The 13,243-nt window shown below is 50.5% G+C and overlaps 1 protein-coding gene across 1 annotated transcript in view; it reads right to left on the minus strand.

Annotated features, from left to right (window-relative positions):
* Positions 1 to 5,903: 5,903 nt before the first annotated feature.
* LOC106564108 (bifunctional apoptosis regulator) overlaps positions 5,904 to 13,243 on the minus strand; it is a 25,923-nt gene continuing 18,583 nt past the window's right edge. The window contains exons 7-9 of the mRNA XM_045690632.1: positions 10,598 to 10,780; positions 8,583 to 8,779; positions 5,904 to 6,995 (exon numbers count right to left, since the gene is read on the minus strand). Of these exons, the coding sequence (XP_045546588.1) occupies positions 6,803 to 6,995; positions 8,583 to 8,779; positions 10,598 to 10,780 (573 nt within the window). The 3' untranslated portion in view covers positions 5,904 to 6,802. The remainder of the gene's footprint in view (positions 6,996 to 8,582; positions 8,780 to 10,597; positions 10,781 to 13,243) is intronic.

A 13,243-nucleotide genomic window follows, 5' to 3' on the forward strand; every position in this document is an offset into this window, starting at 1 on the left:
TAAAAAAAAGACATTTAATAATTCAATCTACGCAATTAGAAACAACCAACCGCAGGACAGGTGGGACAGAATACCGCAAAAAATGAACCTATTCATGAACAATTAAACAAATTGACAATTTAAAACAACATTTTAACATTTTGTCACATACAAACATAAAACATCCTTCAGGCCATTGGTTACATGAGAGGGACCAATGAAGCGATAGCCCTTTTATGTTAAACAATGGAGTCTCACCTGTCCTAGCGTTCATCCCAAATGGCACCCTATTCCCTATGTAGTGCACTATTTTTGACCAAAGCCCTATGGCTTACCCTCTAGGCCTTGGTCAAAAGTAGTGCACTACATAGGGAAGAGGTTGCCATTTGGGACGAACACTCAAACAGGTGATTTCCTTAAATTGAAAATGACAACAGTTGGATATCGCCATGTTTAAACTCTTTCTGAATGCAGGAAGTAGAAATTATTATTTACTAGTACCATCTGAAACTCATGTGCGTAACTACTTTTTTAAAAAGTAACTCCTTGTAAAAAAAAAAAAAGGCATTATATGTGTTGCCTTCCAACAAGACAAGCTGAGCTAGCTCCACATCACCATGGAAACAGAATGAAGTGGCACCCTATTCCCTACGTAGTGCACTACTTTTGACCAGACGTTCTGGTCAATATGGTGCACACTGCACTATATAGGGAACAGGACAGGGTGCCATTCGGAACGCAGACAGACTAAAACGAACAAGAACCTGGGCCCGTATTCACTAAGGTTCTCAGAGTTGGAGTGCTGATCTAGGATCAGTTTTGAGATCAATCAATATGATTATGGATCATCATTTAGATTATAATGAATGAGATTTTATGGACGGGGAGGGAATCTGAGTCTAGAACATCATTTAGATCATAATGAATGAGATTATATGGACGAGGAGGGAATCTGATTCTAGATCAGTACTCCAACTCTGACACGCTGTGTGAATAGGGCAGGGCTCTCCAACCCTGTTCCTGGAGAGCTACCGTCCTGTAGGTTTATACTCCAACTCTGTTCCTGGAGAGCTACCCTCCTGTAGGTTTATACTCCAACCCTGTTCCTGGAGAGCTACCATCCTGTAGGTTTATACTCCAACCCTGTTCCTGGAGAGCTACCGTCCTGTAGGTTTATACTCCAACCCTGTTCCTGGAGAGATACCGTCCTGTAGGTTTATACTCCAACCCTGTTCCTGGAGAGCTACCGTCCTGTAGGTTTTATCTCCAACCCTGTTCCTGGAGAGCTACCCTCCTGTAGGTTTATACTCCAACCCTGTTCCTGGAGAGCTACCATCCTGTAGGTTTATACTCCAACCCTGTTCCTGGAGAGATACCGTCCTGTAGGTTTATACTCCAACCCTGTTCCTGGAGAGCTACCGTCCTGTAGGTTTATACTCCAACCCTGTTCCTGGAGAGCTATCCTCCTGTAGGTTTATACTCCAACCCTGTTCCTGGAGAGCTACCCTCCTGTAGGTTTATACTCCAACCCTGTTCCTGGAGAGCTACCGTCCTGTGGTTTATACTCCAACCCTGTTCCTGGAGAGATACCGTCCTGTAGGTTTATACTCCAACCCTGTTCCTGGAGAGCTACCCTCCTGTGGGTTTATACTCCAACCCTGTTCCTGGAGAGCTACCCTCCTGTAGGTTTATACTCCAACCCTGTTCCTGGAGAGCTACCCTCCTGTAGGTTTATACTCCAACCCTGTTCCTGGAGAGATACCCTCCTGCAGGTTTATACTCCAACCCTGTTCCTGGAGAGATACCCTCCTGTAGGTTTATACTCCAACCCTGTTCCTGGAGAGATACCCTCCTGTAGGTTTATACTCCAACCCTTTTCCTGGAGAGTTACCCTCCTGTAGGTTTATACTCCAACCCTGTTCCTGGAGAGCTACCGTCCTGTAGGTTTATACTCCAACTCTGTTCCTGGAGAGATACCATCCTGTAGGTTCATGCCAACCCTAATCTAGCACACCTGATTCTAGTAATTAGCTGGTTGATAAGATTAATCAGGTTAGTTACAACTGGGCTGGAGTTAAAACCTACAGGAGGGTAGCTCTCCAGGAACAGAGTTGGAGTATAAACCTACAGGAGGGTATCTCTCCAGGAACAGGGTTGGAGTATAAACCTACAGGACGGTATCTCTCCAGGAACAGGGTTGGAGTTAAAACCTACAGGAGTGTATCTCTCCAGGAACAGGGTTGGAGTATAAACCTACAGGAGGGTAGCTCTCCAGGAACAGGGTTGGAGTATAAACCTACAGGACGGTAGCTCTCCAGGAACAGGGTTGGAGTATAAACCTACAGGAGGGTAACTCTCCAGGAAAAGGGTTGGAGTATAAACCTACAGGAGGGTATCTCTCCAGGAACAGGGTTGGAGTATAAACCTACAGGAGGGTATCTCTCCAGGAACAGGGTTGGAGTATAAACCTGCAGGAGGGTATCTCTCCAGGAACAGGGTTGGAGTATAAACCTACAGGAGGGTATCTCTCCAGGAACAGGGTTGGAGTATAAACCTACAGGAGGGTATCTCTCCAGGAACAGGGTTGGAGTATAAACCTACAGGAGGGTATCTCTCCAGGAACAGGGTTGGAGTATAAACCTACAGGAGGGTATCTCTCCAGGAACAGGGTTGGAGTATAAACCTACAGGACGGTAGCTCTCCAGGAACAGGGTTGGAGTATAAACCTACAGGACGGTAGCTCTCCAGGAACAGAGTTGGAGTATAAACCTACAGGACGGTATCTCTCCAGGAACAGGGTTGGAGTATAAACCTACAGGATGGTAGCTCTCCAGGAACAGGGTTGGAGTATAAACCTACAGGATGGTAGCTCTCCAGGAACAGGGTTGGAGTATAAACCTACAGGACGGTAGCTCTCCAGGAACAGGGTTGGAGTATAAACCTACAGGACGGTAGCTCTCCAGGAACAGAGTTGGAGTATAAACCTACAGGACGGTATCTCTCCAGGAACAGGGTTGGAGTATAAACCTACAGGACGGTAGCTCTCCAGGAACAGGGTTGGAGTATAAACCTACAGGACGGTAGCTCTCCAGGAACAGGGTTGGAGTATAAACCTACAGGACGGTAGCTCTCCAGGAACAGGGTTGGAGTATAAACCTACAGGACGGTAGCTCTCCTGGAACAGGGTTGGAGTATAAACCTACAGGACGGTAGCTCTCCAGGAACAGAGTTGGAGTATAAACCTACAGGACGGTATCTCTCCTGGAACAGGGTTGGAGTATAAACCTACAGGAGGGTAGCTCTCCAGGAACAGAGTTATTACAGTTATTACCACTGACCACCATAACAGAATCATATCAATCCTCTCTAGTTATTACCACTGACCACCATAACAGAATCATATCAATCCTCTCTAGTTATTACCACTGAACACCATAACAGAATCATATCAATCCTCTCTAGTTATTACCACTGACCACCATAACAGAATCATATCAATCCTCTCAGTTATTACCACTGAACACCATAACAGAATCATATCAATCCTCTAGTTATTACTACTGACCACCATAACAGAATCATATCAATCCTCTAGTTATTACTACTGACCACCATAACAGAATCATATCAATCCTCTAGTTATTACCACTGACCACCATAACAGAATCATATCAATCCTCTCTAGTTATTACTACTGACCACCATAACAGAATCATATCAATCCTCTCTAGTTATTACCACTGACCACCATAACAGAATCATATCAATCCTCTCTAGTTATTACCACTGACCACCATAACAGAATCATATCAATCCTCTCTAGTTATTACCACTGACCACCATAACAGAATCATATCAACCCTCTAGTTATTACCACTGACCACCATAACAGAATCATATCAATCCTCTAGTTATTACTACTGACCACCATAACAGAATCATATCAATCCTCTCTAGTTATTACCACTGACCACCATAACAGAATCATATCAATCCTCTAGTTATTACCACTGACCACCATAACAGAATCATATCAATCCTCTAGTTATTACCACTGACCACCATAACAGAATCATATCAATCCTCTCTAGTTATTACCACTGACCACCATAACAGAATCATATCAATCCTCTAGTTATTACCACTGACCACCATAACAGAATCATATCAATCCTCTCTAGTTATTACCACTGACCACCATAACAGAATCATATCAATCCTCTAGTTATTACCACTGACCACCATAACAGAATCATATCAATCCTCTCTAGTTATTACCACTGACCACCATAACAGAATCATATCAATCCTCTACTTATTACCACTGACCACCATAACAGACAAACACACAACCTCTTACCTTCAATATGAATTACCCTCATTATATATATTTATAAACTGGGTGATTCGAGCCCTGAATGCTTATTGGCTGAGAGCCGTGGTATATCCGACCGTATACCACGGGTCTGACAAAATGACGTTGGTAACCAGTTTATAATAGCAATAAGGCTCCTCGGGGGTTTGTGGTATTTTTTTATATATATATTTTGATTTAACCTTTGTTTAACTAGGCAAGTCAGTTAAGAACAAATTATTATTTACAATGACGGCCTAGGAAGAGTGGGTTAACTGCCTTGTTCAGGGGCAGAACGACAGATTTCTTACCTTGTCAGCTCGGGGATTCGATCTAGCAACCTTTTCGGTTACTGGCCCAACACTAACCACTAGGCTACTCCACGATGCGTCGTGCCTAAGAACAGCCCTTAGCCGTGGTATATTGACCATATACCACACCCCCTCGTGCCTTATTGCTTAAATATACCATTTTAATTAAGACATTAGGAGAAACCGTCCAATATTATATAGAACTTGGTCTATATCCCCAATGGTAACCCATTCCCTATATAGTGCACTGCTGTTGACCAGAGCCCTATGGGGCTTCCTACGGACCCTGGTCAAAAGTAGTGCAGTATATAGGGAATAGTGAGCCTTTTGAGACGCAGACATATTAAGACATTGGGTTGTCTGGCTCACAGATGGCTGCCTGTTACTATGATACTGTGGGCTACGCTGGCATCCATCCCGTTGCTATGATACTGTGGGCTACGCTGGCATCCATCCCGTTGCTATGATACTGTGGGCTACGCTGGCATCCATCCTGTTGCTATGACACCGCTGGCATCCATCCTGTTACTATGATACTGTGGGCTACGCTGGCATCCATCCTGTTGCTATGACACCGCTGGCATCCATCCTGTTACTATGATACTGTGGGCTACGCTGGCATCCATCCTGTTGCTATGACACCGCTGGCATCTATCCTGTTGCTATGATACTGTGGGCTACGCTGGCATCTATCCTGTTGCTATGATACTGTGGGCTACGCTGGCATCTATCCTGTTGCTATGACACTGTGGGCTACGCTGGCATCTATCCTGTTGCTATGATACTGTGGGCTACGCTGGCATCCATCCTGTTGCTATGACACCGCTGGCATCTATCCTGTTGCTATGATACTGTGGGCTACGCTGGCATCCATCCTGTTGCTATGACACCGCTGGCATCTATCCTGTTGCTATGATACTGTGGGCTACGCTGGCATCCATCCTGTTGCTATGATACTGTGGGCTACGATGGCAATCATCATGTTGCTATGATACTGTGGGCTACGCTGGCATCCATCCTGTTGCTATGACACCGCTGGCTTCCATCCTGTTGCTATGATACTGTGGGCTACGCTGGCATCTATCCTGTTGCTATGATACTGTGGGCTACGCTGGCATCTATCCTGTTGCTATGATACTGTGGGCTACGCTGGCATCCATCCTGTTGCTATGACACCGCTGGCATCTATCCTGTTGCTATGATACTGTGGGCTACGCTGGCATCTATCCTGTTGCTATGATAAGGAGGGCTACGCTGGCAACCATCCTGTTGCTATGATACTGTGGGCTACGCTGGCAACCATCTTGTTGCTATGATACTGTGGGCTACGCTGGCATCCATCCTGTTGCTATGATACTGTGGGCTACGCTGGCAATCATCCTGTTGCTATGATACTGTGGGCTACGCTGGCATCCATACTGTTGCTATGACACCGCTGGCTTCCATCCTGTTGCTATGATACTGTGGGCTACGCTGGCATCCATCCTGTTGCTATGATACTGTGGGCTACGCTGGCAACCATCCTGTTGCTATGATACTGTGGGCTACGCTGGCATCCATCCTGTTGCTATGATACGGTGGGCTACGCTGGCAACCATCCTGTTGCTATGATACTGTGGGCTACGCTGGCAACCATCCTGTTGCTATGACACCGCTGGCATCCATCCTGTTGCTATGATACTGTGGGCTACGCTGGCAACCATCCTGTTGCTATGATACTGTGGGCTACGCTGGCATCCATCCTGTTGCTATGACACCGCTGGCATCCATCCTGTTGCTATGATACTGTGGGCTACGCTGGCATCTATCCTGTTGCTATGATACTGTGGGCTACGCTGGCAACCATCCTGTTGCTATGATACTGTGGGCTACGCTGGCATCCTATTCCCTTTACAGTGGGCCCCATTTGGGAGGCAGGCCATAGTATCTCCTCATTTATGGCACTTGGCACCCTATTCCCTACATAGTGCACTACTTTTGATCAGAGTCCCTATGGAATAGTGCACTATAAAGGGAATAGGGAGCCATTAAAAACACATCCTGTGTTTAAACGGTACCTCTTCACTCACGGCTCTTACGTACCTCTTCCCTATATAGTGCACTACCCATAGGGGCACTGGTCAAAAGTAGTGCACTACGTAGGGAACAGGTCAGTCCTTCACGGCCCTTGTGTGTCAGGATGCATTAGCTGCTGCACCACCAGATCTATGTTGATGATGGGGTTGAAATACAGAGCCCAGTAGAACAGACAGTTACACACAAACTGAGGGATCACCGGCCAGAACAGGGCGAAGGCAAAACCCTGGGAGGACATCCTCCACAGGTGACCCCACATCTTCTGAGGGAGACTCCTGGAGGGAGAGGAGACTTGGTTCATTACATTAAACAACAAACTATGCAGAGATGGTGGAGAGAGAGGGGTAGTGAGGGATGAGATGAGGGGGGAGAGAGAGGGGTAGTGAGGGATGAGATGAGGGGGAGAGAGAGGGGTAGTGAGGGATGAGATGGAGAGAGAGAGGGGTAGTGAGGGATGAGATGGAGAGAGAGAGGGGGTAGTGATGGATGAGATGGAGAGAGAGAGAGAGGGGTAGTGAGGGATGAGATGGAGAGAGAGAGAGAGGGGTCGTGAGGGATGAGATGGAGAGAGAGAGGGGTAGTGAGGGATGAGATGGAGAGAGAGAGGGGTAGTGAGGGATGAGATGGAGAGAGAGAGGGGTAGTGAGGGATGAGATGGAGAGAGAGAGGGGTAGTGAGGGATGAGATGGAGAGAGAGAGGGGTAGTGAGGGATGAGATGGAGAGAGAGAGAGGGGGTAGTGAGGGATGAGATGGAGAGAGAGAGGGATAGTGAGGGATGAGATGGAGAGAGAGGGGGTAGTGAGGGATGAGATGAGAGAGAGGGGTGGTGAGGGATGGGATGAGATGAGAGAGAGGGGTAGTGAGGGATGAGATGAGGAGAGAGAGGGGTAGTGAGGGATGAGATGAGAGGGGTAGTGAGGGATGAGATGAGGAGAGGGGTAGTGAGGGATGAGATGAGGAGAGAGGGGTAGTGAGGGATGAGATGAGGAGAGAGGGGTAGTGAGGGGTGAGATGGAGAGAGGGGTAGTGAGGGGCGAGATGGAGAGAGAGGGGTAGTGAGGGGGCGAGATGGAGAGAAAGAGGGGTAGTGGGGGACGAGATGGAGAGAAAGAGGGGTAGTGGGGGACGAGATGGAGAGAGAGGGGGTAGTGGGGGATGAGATGGAGAGAGAGAGGGGTAGTGAGGGATGAGATGGAGAGAGAGAGAGAGAGAGGGTAGTGAGGGATGAGATGGAGAGAGAGAGAGAGAGGGGTAGTGAGGGATGAGATGGAGAGAGAGAGAGAGAGGGGTAGTGAGGGATGAGATGGAGAGAGAGAGAGGGAGGGGTAGTGAGGGATGAGATGGAGAGAGAGAGGAAGGGGTAGTGAGGGATGAGATGGAGAGAGAGAGAGGGAGGGGTAGTGAGGGATGAGAAGGAGAGAGAGAGAGAGAGGGGTAGTGAGGGATGAGATGGAGAGAGAGAGAGGGGGTAGTGAGGGATGAGATGGGAGAGAGAGAGGGTAGTGAGGGATGAGATGGGAGAGAGAGGGGTAGTGAGGGATGAGATGGAGAGAGAGGGATAGTGAGGGATGAGATGGAGAGAGAGGGATAGTGAGGGATGAGATGAGGAGAGAGGAAGGGATAGTGAGGGATGAGATGGAGAGAGAGGGGGGGTAGTGAGGGATGAGATGGAGCGAGAGGGGGGGTAGTGAGGGATGAGATGGAGCGAGAGGGGGGGTAGTGAGGGAAGAGGAAGGGATGAGTGTGAGAGAGGGACAGAAAGAGGGGTGGATAATTCAGGGTAAAGGATGAGGTAGGGAGAAAGTTGGTGTGACAGGGATAGATAGAGACAGTGAGACGGACAGAGAAACACACAGGGTACCTGATCTCAGCTCGGTTATAGAACCTCCACAGAACACAGCCCTCCAGGACAGACAGTAGCATGGCGTTGACGATGATGAACCGTGACGTCCAGTAGTGAACCGACAGCCAATCCCAGGCAAACTCAGCGATCAGCTGGTACGGAAGGAGGAGGTACTTAACTAGGAACTCCGCCCACTGGCACCAGCTGGGGTGCACCTGGAGGGAGGGGCGAGAGATATACCAATATCGCCAGGATGACCAGACAACATGTACAGTAGCCTACGTCTAGTTGTCTATGACCAGCCATACTGACAACATGTACAGTAGCCTACGTCTAGTTGTCTATGACCAGCCATACTGACAACATGTACAGTAGCCTACGTCTAGTTGTCTATGACCAGCCATACTGACAACATGTACAGTAGCCTACGTCTAGTTGTCTATGACCAGCCATACTGACAACATGTACAGTAGCCTACGTCTAGTTGTCTATGACCAGCCATACTGACGACATGTACAGTAGCCTACGTCTAGTTGTCTATGACCAGCCATACTGACAACATGTACAGTAGCCTACGTCTAGTTGTCTATGACCAGCCATACTGACAACATGTACAGTAGCCTACGTCTAGTTGTCTATGACCAGCCATACTGACAACATGTACAGTAGCCTACGTCTAGTTGTCTATGACCAGCCATACTGACAACATGTACAGTAGCCTACGTCTAGTGGTCTATGACCAGCCATACTGACAACATGTACAGTAGCCTACGTCTAGTTGTCTATGACCAGCCATACTGACATGTACAGTAGCCTACGTCTAGTTGTCTATGACCAGCCATACTGACAACATGTACAGTAGCCTACGTCTAGTTGTCTATGACCAGCCATACTGACAACATGTACAGTAGCCTACGTCTAGTTGTCTATGACCAGCCATACTGACGACATGTACAGTAGCCTACGTCTAGTTGTCTATGACCAGCCATACTGACAACATGTACAGTAGCCTACGTCTAGTTGTCTATGACCAGCCATACTGACATGTACAGTAGCCTACGTCTTGTTGTCTATGACCAGCCATACTGACAACATGTACAGTAGCCTACGTCTAGTTGTCTATGACCAGCCATACTGACGACATGTACAGTAGCCTACGTCTAGTTGTCTATGACCAGCCATACTGACATGTACAGTAGCCTACGTCTAGTTGTCTATGACCAGCCATACTGACGACATGTACAGTAGCCTACGTCTAGTTGTCTATGACCAGCCATACTGACAACATGTACAGTAGCCTACGTCTAGTTGTCTATGACCAGCCATACTGACAACATGTACAGTAGCCTACGTCTAGTTGTCTATGACCAGCCATACTGACGACATGTACAGTAGCCTACGTCTAGTTGTCTATGACCAGCCATACTGACAACATGTACAGTAGCCTACGTCTAGTTGTCTATGACCAGCCATACTGACAACATCTACAGTAGCCTACGTCTAGTTGTCTATGACCAGCCATACTGACAACATGTACAGTAGCCTACGTCTAGTTGTCTATGACCAGCCATACTGACGACATGTACAGTAGCCTACGTCTAGTTGTCTATGACCAGCCATACTGACGACATGTACAGTAGCCTACGTCTAGTTGTCTATGACCAGCCATACTGACATGTACAGTAGCCTACGTCTAGTTGTCTATGACCAGCCATACTGACGACATGTACAGTAGCCTACGTCTAGTTGTCTATGACCAGCCATACTGACAACATGTACAGTAGCCTACGTCTAGTTGTCTATGACCAGCCATACTGACAACATCTACAGTAGCCTACGTCTAGTTGTCTATGACCAGCCATACTGACAACATCTACAGTAGCCTACGTCTAGTTGTCTATGACCAGCCATACTGACAACATGTACAGTAGCCTACGTCTAGTTGTCATCTATGGCTGGAGTCGTACCGACACGCCTACCTTTATTTATCAAATAAATACAATTAACATGACAGTTGAGCCGTCCAATGGTACCTGGTGGTTGAGGGGGAGGCTGTCCTCCATTGGCTCGCTGGTGCGTGAGAGGGCGGGACAGCAGGTGTGCAGGAAGGGGAGGAAGGTTTCGGAGTAGTCGAAGAGGTAGAGGTAGAGGATGGTGAGGCGAGGAGAACTCTTCAAAGCATAGAGCAGGAACAGAGATTTACCTGCATTCACAGCCTGGTGGGGGGTAGAGAGACAGTGGGAGAGAGGTGGGGGTAGAGAGACAGTGGGAGAGAGGTGGGGGTAGAGAGACGGTGGGAGAGAGGTGGGGGTAGAGAGACAGTGGGAGAGAGGTGGGGGTAGAGAGACAGTGGGAGAGAGGTGGGAGGTAGAGAGACGGTGGGAGAGAGGTGGGGGTAGAGAGACGGTGGGAGAGAGGTGGGAGGTAGAGAGACGGTGGGAGAGAGGTGGGGGGTAGAGAGACGGTGGGAGAGAGGTGGGGGGTAGAGAGACGGTGGGAGAGAGGTGGGAGGTAGAGAGACAGTGGGAGAGAGGTGGGGGTAGAGAGACGGTGGGAGAGAGGTGGGGGGTAGAGAGACGGTGGGAGAGAGGTGGGGGGTAGAGAGACGGTGGGAGAGAGGTGGGAGGTAGAGAGACAGTGGGAGAGAGGTGGGGGGTAGAGAGACAGTGGGAGAGAGGTGGGGGGTAGAGAGACAGTGGGAGAGAGGTGGGGGGTAGAGAGACAGTGGGAGAGAGGTGGGGGTAGAGAGACGGTGGGAGAGAGGTGGGGGGTAGAGAGACGGTGGGAGAGAGGTGGGGGTAGAGAGACGGTGGGAGAGAGGTGGGGAGGTAGAGAGACAGTGGGAGAGAGGTGGGGGGTAGAGAGACGGTGGGAGAGAGGTGGGGGGTAGAGAGACGGTGGGAGAGAGGTGGGGGGTAGAGAGACGGTGGGAGAGAGGTGGGGGGAGAGAGACAGTGGGAGAGAGGTGGGGGGTAGAGAGACAGTGGGAGAGAGGTGGGGGTAGAGAGACGGTGGGAGAGAGGTGGGGGGTAGAGAGACGGTGGGAGAGAGGTGGGGGTAGAGAGACAGTGGGAGAGAGGTGGGGGGTAGAGAGACAGTGGGAGAGAGGTGGGGGGTAGAGAGACAGTGGGAGAGAGGTGGGGGGTAGAGAGACAGTGGGAGAGAGGTGGGGGTAGAGAGACAGTGGGAGAGAGGTGGGGGTAGAGAGACAGTGGGAGAGAGGTGGGGGTAGAGAGACGGTGGGAGAGAGGTGGGGGGTAGAGAGACGGTGGGAGAGAGGTGGGGGTAGAGAGACGGTGGGAGAGAGGTGGGGGGTAGAGAGACAGTGGGAGAGAGGTGGGGGGTAGAGAGACAGTGGGAGAGAGGTGGGGGTAGAGAGACGGTGGGAGAGAGGTGGGGGTAGAGAGACGGTGGGAGAGAGGTGGGGGGTAGAGAGACGGTGGGAGAGAGGTGGGGGGGTAGAGAGACGGTGGGAGAGAGGTGGGGGTAGAGAGACGGTGGGAGAGAGGTGGGGGGGTAGAGAGACGGTGGGAGAGAGGTGGGGGGTAGAGAGACGGTGGGAGAGAGGTGGGGGGTAGAGAGACGGTGGGAGAGAGGTGGGGGGTAGAGAGACGGTGGGAGAGAGGTGGGGGGTAGAGAGACGGTGGGAGAGAGGTGGGGGGGTAGAGAGACGGTGGGAGAGAGGTGGGAGGTAGAGAGACGGTGGGAGAGAGGTGGGAGGTAGAGAGACGGTGGGAGAGAGGTGGGGGGTAGAGAGACGGTGGGAGAGAGGTGGGAGGTAGAGAGACGGTGGGAGAGAGGTGGGGAGGTAGAGACGGTGGGAGAGAGGTGGGGGGTAGAGAGACGGTGGGAGAGAGGTGGGGGGTAGAGAGACGGTGGGAGAGAGGTGGGGGGTAGAGAGACGGTGGGAGAGAGGTGGGGGGTAGAGAGACGGTGGGAGAGAGGTGGGGGTAGAGAGACGGTGGGAGAGAGGTGGGGGGTAGAGAGACGGTGGGAGAGAGGTAGAGAGTGGGAGAGAGGTGAGAGGTAGAGAGACGGTGGGAGAGAGGTGGGGGTAGAGAGACGGTGGGAGAGAGGTGGGGGGTAGAGAGACGGTGGGAGAGAGGTGGGGGGTAGAGAGACGGTGGGAGAGAGGTGGGGGTAGAGAGACGGTGGGAGAGAGGTGGGGGTAGAGAGACGGTGGGAGAGAGGTGGGGGGGTAGAGAGACGGTGGGAGAGAGGTGGGGGGTAGAGAGACGGTGGGAGAGAGGTGGGGGGTAGAGAGACGGTGGGAGAGAGGTGGGGGGTAGAGACACGGTGGGAGAGAGGTGGGGGTAGAGAGACGTGGGGAGAGAGGTGGGGGTAGAGAGACAGGGAGAGAGGTGGGGGTAGAGAGACGGTGGGAGAGAGGTGGACAGAGGGAGGCAGAGAGAGGTAGACAGTGGGAGAGAGGTGGGAGGTAGAGAGACAGTGGGAGAGAGGTGGGGGGTAGAGAGACGGTGGGAGAGAGGTGGGGGTAGAGAGACGTGGGAGACAGGTGGGGTAGAGAGAGGGAGACAGGTGGAGGGTAGAGAGATGGGAGAGAGGTGGGGGGTAGACAGAGGGAGACAGGAGAGAGGGTAGACAGAGGGAGACAGGAGAGAGGTAGACAGAGGGAGACAGGAGAGAGGTAGACAGAGGGAGACAGGAGAGAGGTGGAC

The sequence above is a fragment of the Salmo salar genome, chromosome ssa12, assembly GCF_905237065.1.
Source record: "Salmo salar chromosome ssa12, Ssal_v3.1, whole genome shotgun sequence".
Taxonomy (NCBI): domain Eukaryota; kingdom Metazoa; phylum Chordata; class Actinopteri; order Salmoniformes; family Salmonidae; genus Salmo; species Salmo salar.